Here is a 17,788-nt window from a genome sequence, read left to right on the forward strand (position 1 = left end):
CTTTTCTGAGTGAGAAGACAGAAGAATAAGATAGCGAATCGCCAATTAGCAACTAATTCTTCATACCACTCTTAAATTTTAAGGCTTAAACCACTGAGATTTAATATTTTCTGACAAAAAACGATAAAACCCTAATCCGTTTTCTCATTGCAGACAATCACGAGCAGATGGAAACAGCCAAATCACTGGTGGATTATCTCGAAGGAGAGATTGAAATGTTGAAAAAGTGCGCTGAATGCTATTCAAATGCAGAGAAGCATCCCAATACATGGTTTACGATGACATGCAATGAACCGCATCTCATTGTTTGGGCGAAGAAAGTGGGCTTCACCTATTGGCCAGCAAAAATGATTTCTATCGACGGTCAACTGATTAACGTGCGTTTTTTCGGTGATCACGACTATGCCGAAGTGCCGGCAACTAATTGCTTTTTGTACTCGGACACCAACCCAAACAGGTCACGCAACACAACGGTAGCGTACAAGTCGGCATTGAAGGTAAGACGATTTTCTAGGAAATTTCCATAGCTTAATCGGTTTATTGAGGGTTTTGTTTTGCTAAAAAAAAAATCATTCTTTGGTGTTTTTTTTTTGTTTCAAAAAATAGCAACCAGGATTTTGTGTCATAAAAAAAGTCCGAAAAAAACGAACGTCCATAAAATGAAAACGATATTTGGGAGCTTAGCATAGCTTGTCTAATGTAGCATTTCTCATAGATTATCAACACATTTTGTTATCTATTTCCAGGAGGCCGAGGAGTACATAAAAAATGTTCGTCAAAAGTTCGGTGCGTATAATTTGTTCGAGACGAAAACGGCCTTTAATCCGTCGTCATTGGGGAAGTACATCGTGCAAGTGATTCCAAAGTTGGCTGGATCGCAGATGGTTAAATCGATAAAGGCCAAATGTAAAATACCCGATCAAGGTGGCCGTAAGCCAAATTCAGCTCCAAGCCCAAAGCCAAATTCAACGCCAAAACCGAAGCCACGCATCGAAGAGTCTGAACCGATACAACGGACAGTTACAATGACACCGATCAGTCCACGAAAGAATGTGGTTATTGCTTTGGCTCGAATTGATCAAAATGACGACGACAAAATGTTAAATCCAAAGAGAAACAGCTCATCGTGCAATGACAAGGATTTACCGCGTGAGAAAAAAATCAAATTGTCTCATGAAGATACGACTGAGAATGGTATTCCATCAGAAATTCAAAACAGTGCTCCAGTAGTTGTCATCCCGAACGAGTCGTTCAATAACGCCATGAACAACAATGATGCAAAGGACACGAACAAAAATGAGACAAATGACACGAACAAAAGTGATTGCAATGAAAATGCCGTAGTATCATCGGCTGATGGTAAAGAAACGAACGATCATGATGAGCCAGTGAAAAAAATGCTCAACTCAACGGAAATGGAGTGTAGCGTCGAAGATTCAACGCTCTTGAATCAAAGCACTATTTCGGATTTGAGTTTTATTGGCGGTTATTCGGTTGAAGAGCCCACCTCAACGGCTTGTTGTGATGGCGATGACTGGGATCCATCGGTGAGCAAAGAAATTGCCGAAGCAGCGAGGCTCACAGTGATTTCACTCATGGAAAACAAATTAAAGTCAAAATTCGAGAATGTGAAGAATAAATTGTATGCCGTGACATTGGAACGAGATCAGGCCGAACGATTGAAGCTCAAGGCCAAAGACGAACATGTCAAGCAAATGGCCGATCTCAATGAAAAGTACGTTCAGTTGGTGGCCAAGGCAAAGAAAGACGCTGAAAATGAACTGAAGGCCGAACTGGAGAAGCGCATCAAGGCTGAAAATGATTTGAAAGATGCCAATCGTATGATGAACGAAAAATTAGCCGATGCCGAAATAAATCTTGCAAACGCCAAAATTGTACACGAAGCAGAAAAAGATGAACAAAACCGAAAGATGGCCCAGCTTCAACAACAAAAAAATGAAATGGAGGCAGAGAAACAAGAAGCGATCAGTAACATGGCACTGATGACTAAGGAACATGGTGAAAAGATTGCCGAACTGGAGGGTAAATTACAAGAAAAGTCGGATAAAGAATCACAATTAGAAGCCAGATATCGCGATATTGTGGCCGGCATCAGACAGAAAGCGGAAGTTGAACGCAGAGAACGACAGTCGTGCGCCTGTTGCGGCAAAGCATTGGAAATGAAACGAATCTGCAGCACTCAATGCGAACAAATGTGGTGAGTTTAGAATGGAATTGAAATTTTTCTTTGGGAAATTTATTTAAAGGTACTATTTCCTAAGCGGCTGATCATGGCCTATTCCAATCGGCGCGAATTTTTCCCAACAGAAATCGCCTAACAGAATCGACGCCGATTGCAATCGGACGCCTAGGATACCTAGGCTAGGAAATAGCACCTTTAGTTCTGTAGCCATCTCGAATCTAAGTTTTGTAGCCATTTTATTGCCTTTATCTTGCCTAATGATACGCAGTTTGAAAAGTGTTTTATTTATTCGACGTTTTTGTTAATGTCTTGTGATGTCTTTTTTCTATTTCACAGGGGAGTTTGGAAAAGCCCGGATTCATCGGATAAAACATTGGAATGAAAGAAACCGCTTCAACGCTAGATTTATCATGAATTATTTTGTAGAGAACGTTTCTATGGAAAACGTTCGATCGAAAATTGTTTTATAATGAATAAAAAATGAATTTTAATGAAAATGAAATGCTACGTGGTCTTTTCTTCTTTCTTCTATTAGTTGCCTAACAGGTCATTCTTACCATGTATAAAAATTAATTTGCGATGCAGGATAGTGTTCAATTCAAGTATCGAGATTCAGATGTTGAATTCTTGGTTCATTCGAACAAGGTTGAAACTGATTGGCCACACGACCACCTAAATCTAAATGGAACTTTCAATGTGAAGAAAGAATTAAAGAGCCATTCGAATCCGTTTTAATGATTTTCATTACAAATTTTCTTTTATTGAAATAAATCAAGGCATATACATTTTATTCGATTTTTTCTATGCAACTGATTGTTTAGCGATAAGCGGAAATAGATTTCGATATCGTTTTAATCCGATCACTGAGCCCATTTCGGAATTTCTACAATTAAGTTTGGTTTCAAGTTTACATGGTGTTGCAATTGACGTTAGGAAGTTGTGTTGCAATTGATGCGTTGGAATTGACGTTTGGAAATAATATTCCGATTGATGTGTTGCAATTGTTGTTTGGAATTTGATCTGGTTGTTGTACAGGCAATGAGTCAACAATTGGAGCAAATCCCATACAAACCAATGGTGATATTGGACGTCCTGCTGCATCATTTGTTAGTAAATCGCTATGAAATTGAATGACGATATTTGGTTCAAGTTCCACATTCGTTTTCACCAGCGGCAGTGTATAGCAGTAATCGTTTGGCGAATCAACATTCACTTGGATTGTGTACATATTTCCAGGGCGTATCAGAATATGTTTCGACAGAGTCACAACTGTCTCACGTTCGCATTGCCAGTGGGCTGTTTGTTTCAATAGAACTTGTGTATTATTATTGCCGTCAGAAGTGGTTATTAATATTTCAGCAGCAAGAGGGTCCGTCAGATCACTTCTCCATTCTTCACCTCGATAAATACGCAGCCAAGTTAAAACTAACTGAACCAGTGCAATTGTTTCACTTGATGATAATATGTTTGAAAAAGATTGTAAATTATTCCAAGTAGTCAAAACTTCCGTAACCAGATCACATTCGATGATCTCGTAATTGTTCCCATGTAGCTGGCGAGCCTTGGTAGTGAATATTATGGGTTGGAAATCTTTCGATCCGATCAGCTGAACGCATTCTTTGAACTCAGCATTCAAAAATACATTGCCATACGTTGGCGTAAGGTCGGCAAAATCTTGGATTGTCATTGACCGAAAACGAATCTCGTAGAACAGATCGCCGAGATGCTTTTCAACGGTTTTCTTTGTCAATGTTTCCTTGCCACTTTTTGACTTCACCCAAGTCATGCATGCTTTGAACACATCTCCTTCTGAGGAGGACAATTTGTCGAGATTCAAAATCTGGCGTAGAACCGACTTCGGGCTATCCAAAAAGCTGCTCGATTCAAATACAGCCTCGGTGTTCTCGATGATTTTCTCTTCGCAAAGTTGTTTGAGGTCGTTTTGCTTGTAGTGAATTGCGCGCCCATAGATGAAACATGCATTCTCGACAGTGAGCTTGTCTTTCAACAATTGGACGCACACGTCCATGCACGCAGCAACTTTGTACTTTTTACCTAGTTTAATGATACTGGGCACATTCTCCATGGTCAGTTCAACATCGCTGAAGTAGAAGAATTTCAAGAACTCTTTGAAATCAGCAGGTGTAGTGTCCACGATTTTGATATCAGCCTTTTTCTTAGTTGCACCGTAAAACATTGCATGGAACACATCACTTCTGGCCGCCAACAAACTTTTGTGTGCTGGAAGACTTTCTTCTTTGTCGTCATCGAGCTTGAAAATGAAATTCACGTCAGATGTTGTGGCATCCAAGTACAGTCCTCGCAAATCAGCTGACAGTGCCTGGTTTTTATAGCCAGTTCGCGGCGCTTGAACATCTGACATTTTGGATTGTCGTCAATGAATCAGTTGAAGTTGATGTTCTGGGGGCTGTGAATCGCCTATGAATTGTCTAGTGACATAGAATGGAAAAGAAAATTGTCCATAAAAAACGTGTATGAAGTGGGAAAATTCAAAGCTTCAGACAATCAAGTCGATGGAAATGTTGATTCCGTACCTTTCAATAGATCGCAAAGACAAATCACTTCCGAGTTGAGGTTATGGTCGACTTGAACGCGCAAACTGAAGAAAATATTGCAATTAGGTGGTTTAAATTGCTTTCAAAGTACTTAATGAAAATAAATATGAGCAGTTTTGCCATAAAATCAAACACATGCAATGTATGTTCGAAATAATGTCCATTTTCAACAGAACATTGAGACAATCATTGAAAACCAAGTTGTGTTGACTTGCTTGGCGTTGCCTTGTTTCACTTACCTTCAATCAACTTATGCCAATGACAAAATATATCGATTATTTGAGCTGGTTTCTAGCAAACACAATGAAAATCATCGAATTGACCGGTTTTTTGGCAAATAAATTGGACCTATTTTCGTTTCTGATTTATGTTTATTGATTGGAAAACAAATCACAAAGGTGCGCTGCACAACGAGTACACAGAATGTTGACAATGTTTGACACTTGTTTTTGTTGTAAATGTATGGTGGTGTTTATCGCGCTCGATTCGCTATTCCGATTGAAAGATGCAGAGTGGATGCGTTCACATCTCAGCGGTCAAATTTGAAAAATTTAAATTTAGAATTTGATTAAAATGAAGTAGAATTTTTAGTTTCAGCTATTTTATAATTGGACATTTCAAATTAGAATGGAATTATTTGGGGTATAATGTATGTATTATTTTCAAATATTGGGCAGTATTAAATAGAACGAGTGTACAATGTACATTATGATTCAAGCACTGAGAAAATTACAGTTAGTTTTAAGTTTACAGAGTATCGCAGTTATTTTTTAGAATTCGATCATGTTTCATCGACTCACTCAACGATTCGAGCAAATCTAAGATCAATTATCGGTGACAATGGAAGTGTTGTTGCATCATTTGTTTTCGGATCGTTGTGAAATTGAATGATGATATCGGGTTCAATTTCGACTTCAGTTTTCAGAACCGACATTTTATAGTGGTGTCCAATGAATGAGTGCTTCAATTGGATTTTGTACTTATTTCCAGGCCGGGCCCAAATTGGTTTTGACAGAATCACAACTGTACCACCTTCACATCGCAAGTGTGCTGTTTGTTTCGCTACAATTTTTGTATCGCCTTTGTCGTCTGGAATCTGAGTGATTGTTATTTCGGTTGGGAGATGGTTCATCAGGTCATCTCTCCATTTATCTTCGCGACGAATACGCAGGCTAGCGAAAACCAATTCCACGAGCATAATTGGTGTATTTGTTGAGAATGTTGAGTATGGTACTGAAAAGTGAATTAAAGGAAAATATTTTGTTGTATATGTCAAAACCCGATTGCATCCAATGATCTTGTAATTGTTCACATGTGGCTGGCGAATTTCAGCAGTAAATATTTTAGGTCGAAAATCTTTCGATCCGATCATCTGAACGCATTCTTTGTGTTCTTTAGAAGAAAATACATGACCAAACGTTGGAATGAGGTCGGCAAAATCTTGGATTGTCATCGAACGAAAACGAATTTTGTAGAATAGATCGCCGAGATGCTGCTGAATCTCTCTCTTCGTGACCGTTTCACCTCCACTTGCTGATTTCACCCAAGCCATGCATGCTTTGAACACATCCGCTTCTGAGCAGGACAAATTGTCGAGATCCAAAATCTGGCGTAGAACCGACTTTGGGCTATCCAAAAAGCTTTTCGATGTAAATACAGCCGCGGTGTTCTCGGTTATTTTCTCTTCGCAAAGTCGTTTGAGTTCCTTTTGCTTGTAGAGAATCGCAAGTCCATAGATGAAACATGCATTCTCGATGGTGAGATTCTTTGTCAACAATTCGACGCACACGTCCATACAGGCAGCAACGTTGTACTTATTTCCCAGATTCATGACACTGGCCACATTTTCCATGGTTACATGAACTTTGCTGAGGTAGAAGAATTTCATGAACTCTTTGAATGCGGCTGGTGAAGCGTCCACAATATTGACATCAGCCTTTTCTTTAACTTCACCGTAAAACATTGCATGGAACACATCACTTCTTGCCGCCAACAGGATTTTTTGAGCTGGAACACTCTCTTCCTCATCGTCAGCGAGCTTGAAGATGAATTTCACGTCAGACGTTGTGGCATCCATGTATAATTTTTCCAAATAGCCTGCCAGTGCCTTGTTTTCATAGTCAATTCCTGGTGTTTGATGATCTGACATTTTAGATTGTCGTCGGTGAATCGGTTGCAGTTGGTGTTCTGAGGGTTGTGAATCGCCTTCGAATCAGCTAGTAAATAGATTGAATAAAGAAAAGAATGTTAGTTAGTCCAATAGAAGCACGAAGTAAAAAAATTCTAAATTTTGAACAATTTCTTTGATAGAAATTGATTCCATACCTTTCAATGGATCGCAAAGACAAATCACTTCCGAGTTGAGGTTATGGTCGGCTTGAACGCTGAATCGATCTGGTGAATATATTGAAATTGAGTGGTTTAAATTGCTTTCATAGACAGTTTTACCATTGAATCACAGAATATTATCGAATTGATTATCTTTTTCAACAGAACATTCAGACAACCATTCGAAATTAAGTTGCTGTGTTAGCTTGTGTTGGCTTTGCCTTGTCTCACTTACTTTCAATTAGCTTATGTTAATGAAGAAATATCCAATATTCGAGTTTGTTTCCGAAAAACAGAACAAAATTTCGTCAGATTTATCGTCTTTAGGGCACAAAATTCGATTAGAGTCAGTTTACATTTATTGAAATCACAAATTGTTCACAACAACGCACAATCCAGCACAATGAATACACAAAAATGTTGATGACGTTTGACACTTGTTTTTGTTGTAAATGTATGGAGCTATTTATCGCGCTCAATTCACTATTCCGATTGAAAGGTAGGTGAACGTAGAATGAAGAGTACGTTCAAAACTTGGCGGTCAAACTTGAAAAAATGTGCTGCAGAGAAAATGAGAATGTTATTAAATTGAAGCAGAATTTCAAGTCACAGCTATTTTGTCATTGGACGTTGTACATTTTCAAATTAGAATTAAAATGATAAAAACAATCCTCAGTTTTATGCCATGTTTTAGACCATCCAAGGATATTTTCAAAGGCAAATAAAGAAAAATTTGGGATAGATATTTTTGATTAGTTTTTTTTTTTCTAATAAGAATTCTTTTTCTATCGTTTTTCTATTCTTCATTCATTTTTCCAACGCAATGAAAACAAATTCCAGCCATGAATAATATCAAAATGTAATAAGATGTTGTTGAACTTTTGAATCTGCCACCAGCAACTAGAAACATACACTAATATGATGATTTTCTGAAGTTTATTCTTAAAATTGTGTCTTTTTCAATTTATTTTTGAGATTTTCATCATTATTAGAACTAAATTTTCTTTACATTTTACAGGGAAGTTCAAAACGACCTGAATTCACAGAAATTAGAATGAAGCGTTTGTCTAGTTTTATTGCAAAGTGAATATTTTTTCTACAACATACGTATTTTATTCGGTTTAGTTCGGTGAATGTACATTTCTCATTTTGATTTAATGAATAATTTCGAATATCCTAAAATTAGGCTATGTTTTACATTGTAAAGTAACTAAATTAAGGTATTCCATCTCGTTTTAAGGCATCATTCATTGGAGCAAACCGAAGAGCAATTATTGGCGATAATGGGAGTTTTGTGTTGCTCATCTTCGCATCGGCGCGAAATTGAAAGACGATATTTGGTTCAAGTTGCACTTCTGTTTTTAGCACGGGTGCTTTATAAAAGTGTTCAGTGGTTGCAATTTTCAATTGGATTTTGTAGTCATTTCCAGGTTGAGTAAAAATTGGCTTTGACAAAGTCACGATTGTGCCATGTGTCCCATCTTCGCAACGCAACTGTGCCGTTTGTTTCGATAGACATGTTGTTGCACCTTTGTCGACTGAAATCTGCAAGACTGTAATTTCGGCAGGAAGATGATTGATCTGGTCATCTCTCCACTGTCCATCTCGGAATACACACAAGCGTGTGATGACCAACTCCGTGATAATCACTGCTTCGTTTGTTGAGAATGTTGTTGTTTCAACCGAACGGAAAAAATACGGTTTTGTTGTATATTCCAGCACCCGATTGCATTCAATGGTCATGTCTCTGTTTACATATTTCTGGCGAGTCTTCGTCGTGAACATTTCGGTTTCGTTAACCGAAAATACGTGGCCATACGTTGGAATGAGATCCGAAAATTCTTGGAATGTCATCGACCGAAAACGAATTTCGTAGAATAGATCACCTAGATGCTGTTGAACGTCTTCCTTCGTTATTGTTTTCTCGCCACTTGCTGACTTCACCCAAGCCATGCACGCTTTAAACACATCCGCTTCTGAGCAGGACAAATTGTCGAGTTCCAAAATCTGGCATAGAACCGACTTTGGGCTATCCAAAAAGCTTTTCGATGCAAATACAGCCTCAGTGTTCTCGGTTATTTTCTCCTCGCAAGGTCGTTTGAGTTCCCTTTTCTTGTAGAGAATCGCAAGTGCATAGATGAAACATGCATTCTCGACGGTGAGATTCTTCGTCAACAATTCGACGCACGCATCCAAACAGGCAGCAACGTTGTACTTTTCACCCAGATCCATGACACTGGCCACATTTTCCATAGTCACATGAACTTTGTCGAGGTAGAAGAATTTCATGAACTCTTTGAATGCGGCTGATGAAGTGTCCACGATCTTAACATCAGCCTTTTCCTTAACTTCCCCGTAAAACATTGCATGGAACACATCACTTCTGATTGCCAACAGGTTTTTATGAGCTGGAACACTTTCTTCCTGATCATCAACGAGCTTGAAAATGAAGTTCACGTCAGATGTTGTGGCATTCATGTACAATCTTCCCAAACCGGTTAACAGTGCCTGGTTTTCAAAGCCCATTGACGATGCTTGAACATCTGACATTTTGGATTGTCGTCGATAAATCAGTTGAAGTTGATGTTTTGTTTCTGATGAATCGCCTATGAATTGTCTAGTGACATAGAATGGAAAAGAAAATTGTCCATAAAAAACGTGTATGAAGTGGGAAAATTCAAAGCTTCAGACAATCAAGTCGATGAAAATGTTAATTCCTTACCTTTCAATGAATCGCAAAGACAAATCACTTCCGAGTTGAGGTTATGGTCGACTTGAACGCGCAAACTGAAGAAAATATCGAAATTGGGTGGCTTAAATTGCTTTCAACGTACTTAATGACAATAAATATAAGCAGTTTTGCCATAAAATCAAACACATGCAATGTATGTTCGAAATGATGTCCATTTTCAACAGAACATTGAGACAATCATTGAAAACCAAGTTGTGTTGACTTGCTTAGCTTTGCCTTGTTTCACTTACCTTCAATCAACTTATGCCAATGACAGAATATATCGATTATTCGAGCTGGTTTCTAGCAAACACAATGAAAATCATCGAATTGACCGGTTTTTTGGCAAATAAATTGGACCTATGTTCGTTTCTGATTTATGTTTATATTGGAAAACAAATCACAAAGGTGCATAACGAGTACACAGAATGTTGACAATGTTTGACACTTGTTTTTGTTGTAAATGTATGGTGGTGTTTATCGCGCTCGATTCACTATTCCGATTGAAAGATGCAGAGTGGATGCGTTCACATCTCAGCGGTCAAATTTGAAAAATTTAAATTTAGAATTTTATTAAAATGAAGTAGAATTTTGATTTTCAGCTATTTTATAGTTGGACATTTTCAAATTTGAATGAAATTATCTGGAAAAAATATACTTGTATATTATTTTCAAATGTCGGACAGTGTACATTTTGATTTGGTTTCGAGCACTGAGATAATTCCAGTAATATCTAAAATTACACTTGCTTTTTAGTTTGCATGGTGTCGCAATTAAAAAATGTGAGATTCGATGATGTTTCATAGACTCACTCAACGATTCGAGCAAATCTAAGAGCAATTATCGGTGATATTGGAAGTTTTGTATCTTTTGTTATCGCATCGAGGTGAAATTGAATGATTATATTGGGTTCTAGTTTCACTTCAGATTTGAGAAATGGTTTGTTATAGCAGTGTCCATTCAATACATGGTCCTTGAATGATTGCTTCAACTGGATTTCGTACTTATTTCCAGGCCGGGCCCAAATTGGTTTTGACAGAGTCACAACTGTACCACTTTTCTCACATCGCAAGTGTGCTGTTTGTTTCACTAGAACTTTTGTATCGCCTTTGTCGTCTGGAATCTGGGTGATTGTTATTTCAGTAGGGAGATGGTCCATAAGGTCGTCTCTCCATTTGTTGTCACGAAAAATACGCAGACCAGTGAATTCCAATTCCACAAGCATAATTGGTTCACTTGTTGAAAATGTAGCGATTTCAATCGAATCGAAATAATAAGGTTTTGTTGAATATTCCAAAACCCGATTGCATTCAATGATCTGGTAATTTTTCACATGTTGCTGACGAATTTCAGCAGTGAACATTTTGGGTTGAAAATCTTTCGATGCGATCAACTGAATGCATTCTTTGTGTTCACCGTTCGAAAATACACGGCCAAAAGTTGACGTAAGGTCGGCAAATTCTTGTATTGTCATCGACCGAAAACGAATTTCGTAGAATAGATCACCGATATGCTTTTCAACTCTTTTCTTCGTCACCGTTTCTGCGCCACTTGCTGACTTCACCCAAGCCATGCATGCTTTGAACACATCGGCTTCTGAACAGGAAAAATTGTCGAGATCCAAAATATAGCGTAAAACCCACTTGGGGCTATCCAAAAAGCTTCTCGATGCAAATACAGCTTCGGTGTTTTCGATGATTTTCTCTTCGCAAAGCTCGTCGAGGTCCTCTTGTTCGTACAAAATTGCAAGTCGATAGATGAAACATGCATTTTCGGAGGTGAGATTATCTATCAACAATACGGCGCACGCATCCAAACAGTCGTCAACGTTGTACTTTTTGCCCAGGTTCATGACAATAGACACATTTTCCATGGTAAGGTGAACTTTTCGGAGGTAGAAGAACTTCAGAAACTCTCTGAATGCGGCTGGTGCAGCGTCCACGGTCCTAACATCAGCCTTTTCTTTAACTTCACCGTAAAACATTGCATGGAACACATCACTTCTTGCCGCCAACAAGCCTTTATGTGCTGAAACACTCACTTCCTGGTCGTCAGCGAGCTTGAAGATAAATTTCACGTCAGATGTTGTGGCATCCATGTACAATGCTTCCAAATAAACTGGCAGTGCTTTGTTTTCATAGTCCATTCCTGGTGTTCGACGATTTGACATTTTGGATTGACGTCGACGAATCGGTTGCAGTTGGTGTTCTGTGGGTTGTGAGTCGCTTTCGAATCAGCTAGTAAATTGATTAAATAAATAAAACGTTAGTCTAACAGTAGCACGATGTAAATAGTTCAAATTTCAGATAATCTCATTGATCAAAACTGATTCCATACCTTTCGATGGTTCAAAGAGACAAATCACTTCCGAGTTGAGGTTATGGTCGGCTTGGACACTCAATCGATCTAGTGAATATATTGGAATTGATTGGTTTAAATTGCTTTCAATGTACTTAATGACAATAAATATGAGCAGTTTTGCCATTCAATGGCAGCCAATGAGAAATCATTCGAAATAATTTTCTTTTTCAACATAACAATTCAGACAATCATTTGGAATCAAGTTTTTGTGTTTGCTTGGCTTTGCATTGTCTCACTTACCTTCAATTGGCTTGTGTCAATGACAAAATATATCGATTATTTGAGCTGATTTCTGGAAAACACAATGAAAATCGTCGAAATAATCGTTGTTTTGGCAAATAAATTTGACCACACACTATTTTCGTTTCTGATTTATGTTTATTGATTAGAAAACAATCACAAAGCTACACAACGAGTACACGGAATTTTGACGATGTTCAACACTTGTTCGTTCTTGTGAATGTATGTTGCTGTTCATCGCGCTCAAGTCGCTATTCCGATTGGAAAGTGTAGAATGAGGAGTGCGTTCAAAGCTCAGCGGTTAAATTTTAAAAATACGAAACAAGAATTTTATTTAAATGAAGTAGAATTTTTGAGTTACAGCTAATTTTTCATTGAACATTTTCAAAATGGAATGAAATTATCTGAAAAAAATATATATTTACGCATAAATTTATTTTCAAATGTCGGACTGTATTAAATGGAACGAGTGTACATTTTGATTTCATTTTGTGTCGAGCACTGAGACAATTTCGGCAATATCTGAAATTCCGTTTGGTTTTAAGTGTACATGATGTCGCAATTATACTTTGGAGTTCCATTGAGTTTCATAGACTCACTCAACATTTTGAGCAAATCGAAGAGAAATTATTGGTGACGTTGGAATTGTTATTCCACCTTTTGTTTTCGGGTCGTTGTGAAATTGAATGACGATATTGGGTTCAAGTTCAACTTCAGTTTTCAGAACTGGAATTTTATAGCAGTGTTCATTTAATGAGTGCTTCAATTGGATTTGATACTTATTTCCTGGTCGTGTCAAAACTGGTTTCCACAGAGTCACAACTGTACCATTCACACGTAAGTATGCTGTTTGTTCCACTAGAACTTTGGTGTCGCCTTTGTCATCCGGAATCTTGGCGATTGTTATTTCAGTGGGAAGGTAGTCCATCAGATCATCTCTCCATTTATCTTCGCGACGAATACGCAGGCTAGCGAAAACCACTTCCACGAGCATAATTGGTGTATTTGTTGAGAATGTTGTGTATGTTACTGAAACGTGATTTAAAGAACAATATTTTGTTGTATATTCCAAAACACGATTGCATCCAATGATCTTGTAATTGTTCCCATGTGGCTGGCGAGTTTTTGTCGTGAAGTTTTTAGGTCGAAAATCTTTCGATCCAATCAACTGAACGCATTCTTTGTGCTCACGCGAATAAAACACATGACCAAACGATGGAATAAGGTCGGCAAATTCTTTGATTGTCATTGACCGAAAACGAATCTCGTAGAACAGATCGCCGAGATGCAGTCGAATCTCTCTCTTCGTCACCATTTCACCTCCACTTGCTGACTTCACCCAAGCCATGCATGCTTTGAACACATCCGCTTCTGAGCAGGACAATTTGTCGAGATTCAAAGCATGGCGTAGAACCGACTTCGGGCTATCCAAAAAGCTTCTCGATGCAAATATAGCTTCGGTGTTCTCGACGATTTTCTCTTCGCAAAGTCGTTTGAGTTCTTCTTGTTCGTAGAGAATTGCAAGACCATAGATGAAACATGCCTTCTCGACGGTGAGATTCTTTGTCAACAATTCGCCGCACGCGTCCATACAGGCAGCAACGTTGTACTTTTCACCCGGATTCATGACACCGGACACATTTTCCATGGTTACATGAACTTTGCTGAGGTAAAAGAATTTCAAGAACTCTTTGAATGCGGCTGGTGTAGCGTCGACGATGTTAACATCAGCCTTTTCCTTAACTTCCCCGTAGAACATTGCATGGAACACATCACTTCTGGTTGCCAACAGGGTTTTGTGCGCTGGAATATTTTCTTCTTGTTCATATGGGGGCTTGAAGATAAAATTGACGTCAGATGCTGTGGCATCCATGTACAATTTTCCCAAATCAGTTAAAAGTGCCTGGTTTTCATAGGCAATTTCTGGTGCTTGAACATTTGACATGTTGGATTGTCGTCGATGAATCGGTTGCAATGTTTCAGGGGTGGCGATTCGCCTCCAAATCAGCTAATGAATGGAAAAACTTGAGTTCAGCAGAAGCACGAATTAGAAAATATTCCGAATTTTGGACAATCAAATCGATGAAAATGTTGATTCCGTACCTTTCAGTGGATCGCGAAGACAAATCACTTTCGAATTGAGGTTATGGCGGACTTGGACGCACAATCTGGAGAGGATATATGAACCGTTTAAATTGCTTCCAATGTACTTAATAACAACAGATATAAAAGGTTTGCTATTGAATCACACACATGTATTCCAATGAGAAAGTACCCGAGATAATTTCCATTTTCAAAAGAACATTCAGACAATCATTGGAAACCTAGTTGTGTCGACTTGCTTGGCTTTGCCTTGTTTCACTTACCTTCAATCTTAACTTATGCCAATGACAAGATATTCCGATTATTCCATCTGGTTTCTAGCAAATCGTCGAATCAATCGGTTTTTTTGGCAAATAAATTGGAACTACTTTTGTTTATGATTTATGTTATTGATTGGAAAAGAACCATAAAAGTGCACAATGAGTACACGGAATGTTGACGATGTGTGACACTTGTTCGTTCTTGTGAATGTAATGTTGCTGTTTTTCGCGCTCAAGTTGCTATTCCGATTGAAAGGTTCCGAATGGAAGAACGTTCAAAGCTCGGCGGTCAAATTTGAAAAATAATACGAAACAAGAATTTTATTTAAATGAAGTAAAATTTTGAGTTACAGCTAATTTTTCACTGAAAATTTTCAAAATAGAAAGAAATTATTCGAAAAAAACATATTTACGCATATATTATTTTCAAATGTCGGACTGTATTAAATGGGACGAGTGTACATTTTGATTTTGTTTTGTTTCGAGCACTGAGACGATTTCGGCGATACCTCAATTTACGCTTGGTTTTAAGTTTACAGAGTGTCGCAATTATCTTTTCCAATTCGATCTTGTTCCATAGAGTCACTCCACGATTCGAGAAAATCGAAGAGAAATTATTGGTGACGTCGGAAGTTGTAAATCAACTGTTTTCGGATCGTTGTAAAATTGAATGATGATATTGGATTCAAGTTCAACTTCAGTTTTCAGAACTGGCATTTTATAGCAGTGTTCATTTGATGAGTGCTTCAATTGAATTTGGTACTTATTTCCTGGTCGTGTCAAAACTGGTTTCCACAGTGTCACAACTGTACCTTCCTCACATCGCAAGTGTGCTGTTTGCTCTACTAGAACTTTCGTGTCGCCTTTGTCGTTGGGAATCTTGGCGATTCTTATTTCAGTAAGGAAATCGTCCATTAAGTCATCTCTCCATTCTCCATCACGATGAATACGCAGGCTCTCAAAAACCAACTCCAAAAGAATAATTGGTTCATTTGTTGAAAATGTTGTTGCAATGTTACGGACAAAGCAATATTCTTTCCTGTATTCCAAAACCCGATTACATTCAACTTTGTGATTGTTTCCATGTGGATGACGAGTTTTTGTCGTGAAGATTTCAGGTCGAAAATCCTTCGATGCAACCATCTGAACACATTCTTTGTGCTCATCCATCGAAAATACATGGCCAAACGATGCAATGAGATCGGCAAATTCTTTAATTGTCATTGAACGAAAACAAATTTTGTAGAATAGATCGCCGAGAAGCTGTTGAACGTCTGCCTTCGTCACTATTTCCTTTCCACTTGCCGACTTCACCCAGGCCATGCATGCTTTGAACACATCCGCTTCTGAGCAGGACAATTTGTCGAGATTCAAAACATGGTGTAGAACTGACTTTGGGCTATTCAAAAAACTTTTTGATGCAAATACAGCCTCGGTGTTCTCGGTTATTTTCTCTTCGCAAAGTCGTTTGAGTTCCTTTTGCTTGTAGAGAATCGCAAGTCCATAGATGAAACATGCATTCTCGACGGTGAGATTCCTTATCAACAATTCGCCGCACGCGTCTAAACAGGCAGAAACGTTATATTTTTCGCCCAGATTCATGACACTGCGTACATTTTCCATGGTCAACCGAACTTTGCTGAGGTAGAAGAATTTTAAGAACTCTCTGAATGCGGCTGGTGTAGCGTCGACGATGTTAACATCAGCGTTTTCCTTAACTGTACCGTAAAACATTGCATGGAACACATCACTTCTAGTTGCCAACAAGCTTTTGTGTGCTGGAAGATTTTCTTTTTTGTTGTCATCGAGTTTGAAGATGAATTTCACGTCAGATGTTGTGGCATCCATGTACAATATTCCCAAATCAGCTGACAGTGCCTGGTTTTCATAGTCAGTTTCTGGTGTTTGAGGATCTAGCATTTTGTATTGTCGTGGATTAATCGGTTGCAGTTGGTGTTCTGAGAGTTGTGAATCACCTTTGGATCAGCTAATGGATATATTGAATGAATAGAAAAACGTTAGTCCAACGGAAACACGAATTAGAAAATATTTTAAATTTCGAACAATCTTATTGATCAAAACTGATTCCATACCTTTCGATGGATCAAAGACACAAATCACTTCTGAGTTGAGGTTAGATCGATTTGGACGCTCAATCGAACTGGAGAAGATATTTGAATCGAACTGTTTAAATTGCTCTCAATGTACTTAATAACAACAAATATTAAAATATTTTGCCATTGAATCACACACTCCAATGAGAAAATATTCGAAATAATTTTCCTTTCAAACAAGAACATTCAGACAATCATTCGAAATAAGGTTGCTGTGTTGACTTGGCTTTGCCTTGTTTCACTTACCTTCAATTAGTTTATGTCAATGACAAAATACATATATCGAATATTCAAACCAGTATCAAGTAAAAATAACAACAATCGACAATTTGGTTGAGTTTTTAACACAAAAATTGATTGCAATCGACTGTAAATTTTGATTAGACTTAGAAAATGTGTATTTATTTAGAATGTTTATTCATTTCGCTCTGCGCCCTATACATGTCCATAGGATAAAAATATTTCAACAAGAATACTAGATGTAACCCAACATGCATAATAATTGGACGGTTCAATGTAGTGCTTTTTTGTATGAAAATCAATAAAATTTATGCACAATACGTTCATGGGTCGATTTTCTATGCATATGCGATGCATAAAATGTGCATCTTATCTTCCTAATGTAAATGTCTGCAAGCTATACCATATGCATACTGCGTGTATTGTATGCATATTGTGTGGATTATATGCATACAAAGCATATTTTTTGCATCATTTTTGGTTCAGATTATGCATCAAAGACAGTAAAATGGCTCATTGCTTAAGCAATTGATTCCTTTTTAATTCAAAATTCAGTTAGTCTCAGTTACTATTAGAAGTACCAAATGGAAGATTGGTCACCTTGGTTCCAATGTAATAAACTGGACATTTAT

The 17,788-nt window shown here is 37.9% G+C and overlaps 5 protein-coding genes across 6 annotated transcripts; 1 reads left to right on the forward strand and 4 right to left on the reverse strand.

Annotated features, from left to right (window-relative positions):
* Positions 1–153: 153 nt before the first annotated feature.
* On the forward strand, positions 154–2,705 carry LOC129570574 (MYND-type zinc finger-containing chromatin reader ZMYND8-like). The gene is made up of 3 exons (XM_055450239.1): positions 154–497; positions 747–2,218; positions 2,540–2,705. Exons 1-3 carry the CDS (start codon positions 168–170, stop codon positions 2,583–2,585), a joined length of 1,848 nt encoding a protein of 615 aa, XP_055306214.1. The 5' UTR covers positions 154–167; the 3' UTR covers positions 2,586–2,705.
* A 223-nt stretch (positions 2,706–2,928) lies between these two features.
* LOC129570584 (uncharacterized) lies at positions 2,929–10,303 on the reverse strand. Of its 2 annotated transcripts, none has more exons than XM_055450253.1 (5): positions 7,343–7,601; positions 7,105–7,173; positions 5,019–6,995; positions 4,759–4,823; positions 2,929–4,653 (listed from the first exon to the last, which is right to left on the reverse strand). In XM_055450253.1, the coding sequence occupies exon 5, from the start codon at positions 4,584–4,586 to the stop codon at positions 3,111–3,113; it is 1,476 nt and encodes a 491-aa protein (XP_055306228.1). In that variant the 5' UTR covers positions 4,587–4,653; positions 4,759–4,823; positions 5,019–6,995; positions 7,105–7,173; positions 7,343–7,601; the 3' UTR covers positions 2,929–3,110. The 2 variants fall into 2 exon arrangements, 1 of the variants encoding a protein (XP_055306228.1); XR_008688136.1 differs by lacking the exons at positions 2,929–4,653; positions 4,759–4,823 and adding exons at positions 9,830–9,894; positions 10,090–10,303 and having other exon boundaries at positions 5,131–6,995; positions 7,343–9,724.
* LOC129570585 (galectin-3-binding protein-like) lies at positions 10,204–12,638 on the reverse strand. Its single transcript, XM_055450254.1, has 3 exons — positions 12,440–12,638; positions 12,176–12,244; positions 10,204–12,075 (listed from the first exon to the last, which is right to left on the reverse strand). The coding sequence occupies exon 3, from the start codon at positions 12,006–12,008 to the stop codon at positions 10,647–10,649; it is 1,362 nt and encodes a 453-aa protein (XP_055306229.1). The 5' UTR covers positions 12,009–12,075; positions 12,176–12,244; positions 12,440–12,638; the 3' UTR covers positions 10,204–10,646.
* A 217-nt stretch (positions 12,639–12,855) lies between these two features.
* On the reverse strand, positions 12,856–15,008 carry LOC129570586 (BTB/POZ domain-containing protein 6-A-like). The gene is made up of 2 exons (XM_055450256.1): positions 14,806–15,008; positions 12,856–14,607 (listed from the first exon to the last, which is right to left on the reverse strand). Exon 2 carries the CDS (start codon positions 14,382–14,384, stop codon positions 13,035–13,037), a length of 1,350 nt encoding a protein of 449 aa, XP_055306231.1. The 5' UTR covers positions 14,385–14,607; positions 14,806–15,008; the 3' UTR covers positions 12,856–13,034.
* Positions 15,009–15,126: 118 nt separating this feature from the next.
* On the reverse strand, positions 15,127–17,039 carry LOC129570587 (BTB/POZ domain-containing protein 6-like). The gene is made up of 2 exons (XM_055450257.1): positions 16,896–17,039; positions 15,127–16,789 (listed from the first exon to the last, which is right to left on the reverse strand). The coding sequence occupies exon 2, from the start codon at positions 16,720–16,722 to the stop codon at positions 15,385–15,387; it is 1,338 nt and encodes a 445-aa protein (XP_055306232.1). The 5' UTR covers positions 16,723–16,789; positions 16,896–17,039; the 3' UTR covers positions 15,127–15,384.
* Between the last annotated feature and the right edge of the window lie 749 nt (positions 17,040–17,788).

Source organism: Sitodiplosis mosellana, unplaced genomic scaffold (assembly GCF_009176505.1).
Source record: "Sitodiplosis mosellana isolate CC-2019 unplaced genomic scaffold, AAFC_SMos_1.0 Smas_scaffold_61, whole genome shotgun sequence".
NCBI lineage: Eukaryota > Metazoa > Arthropoda > Insecta > Diptera > Cecidomyiidae > Sitodiplosis > Sitodiplosis mosellana.

Excerpts from the sequence above, each read along its gene's own strand:
- LOC129570574 (XM_055450239.1), top strand. The coding sequence starts at position 168 with ATGGAAACAGCCAAATCACTGGTGGATTATCTCGAAGGAGAGATTGAA. Across the intron at positions 498-746 it reads CGTACAAGTCGGCATTGAAG|GAGGCCGAGGAGTACATAAA; the intron begins GTAAGACGATTT and ends ATCTATTTCCAG. Across the intron at positions 2,219-2,539 it reads ACTCAATGCGAACAAATGTG|GGGAGTTTGGAAAAGCCCGG; the intron begins GTGAGTTTAGAA and ends TCTATTTCACAG.
- LOC129570584 (XM_055450253.1), bottom strand. The coding sequence starts at position 4,586 with ATGTCAGATGTTCAAGCGCCGCGAACTGGCTATAAAAACCAGGCACTG.
- LOC129570585 (XM_055450254.1), bottom strand. The coding sequence starts at position 12,008 with ATGTCAAATCGTCGAACACCAGGAATGGACTATGAAAACAAAGCACTG.
- LOC129570586 (XM_055450256.1), bottom strand. The coding sequence starts at position 14,384 with ATGTCAAATGTTCAAGCACCAGAAATTGCCTATGAAAACCAGGCACTT.
- LOC129570587 (XM_055450257.1), bottom strand. The coding sequence starts at position 16,722 with ATGCTAGATCCTCAAACACCAGAAACTGACTATGAAAACCAGGCACTG.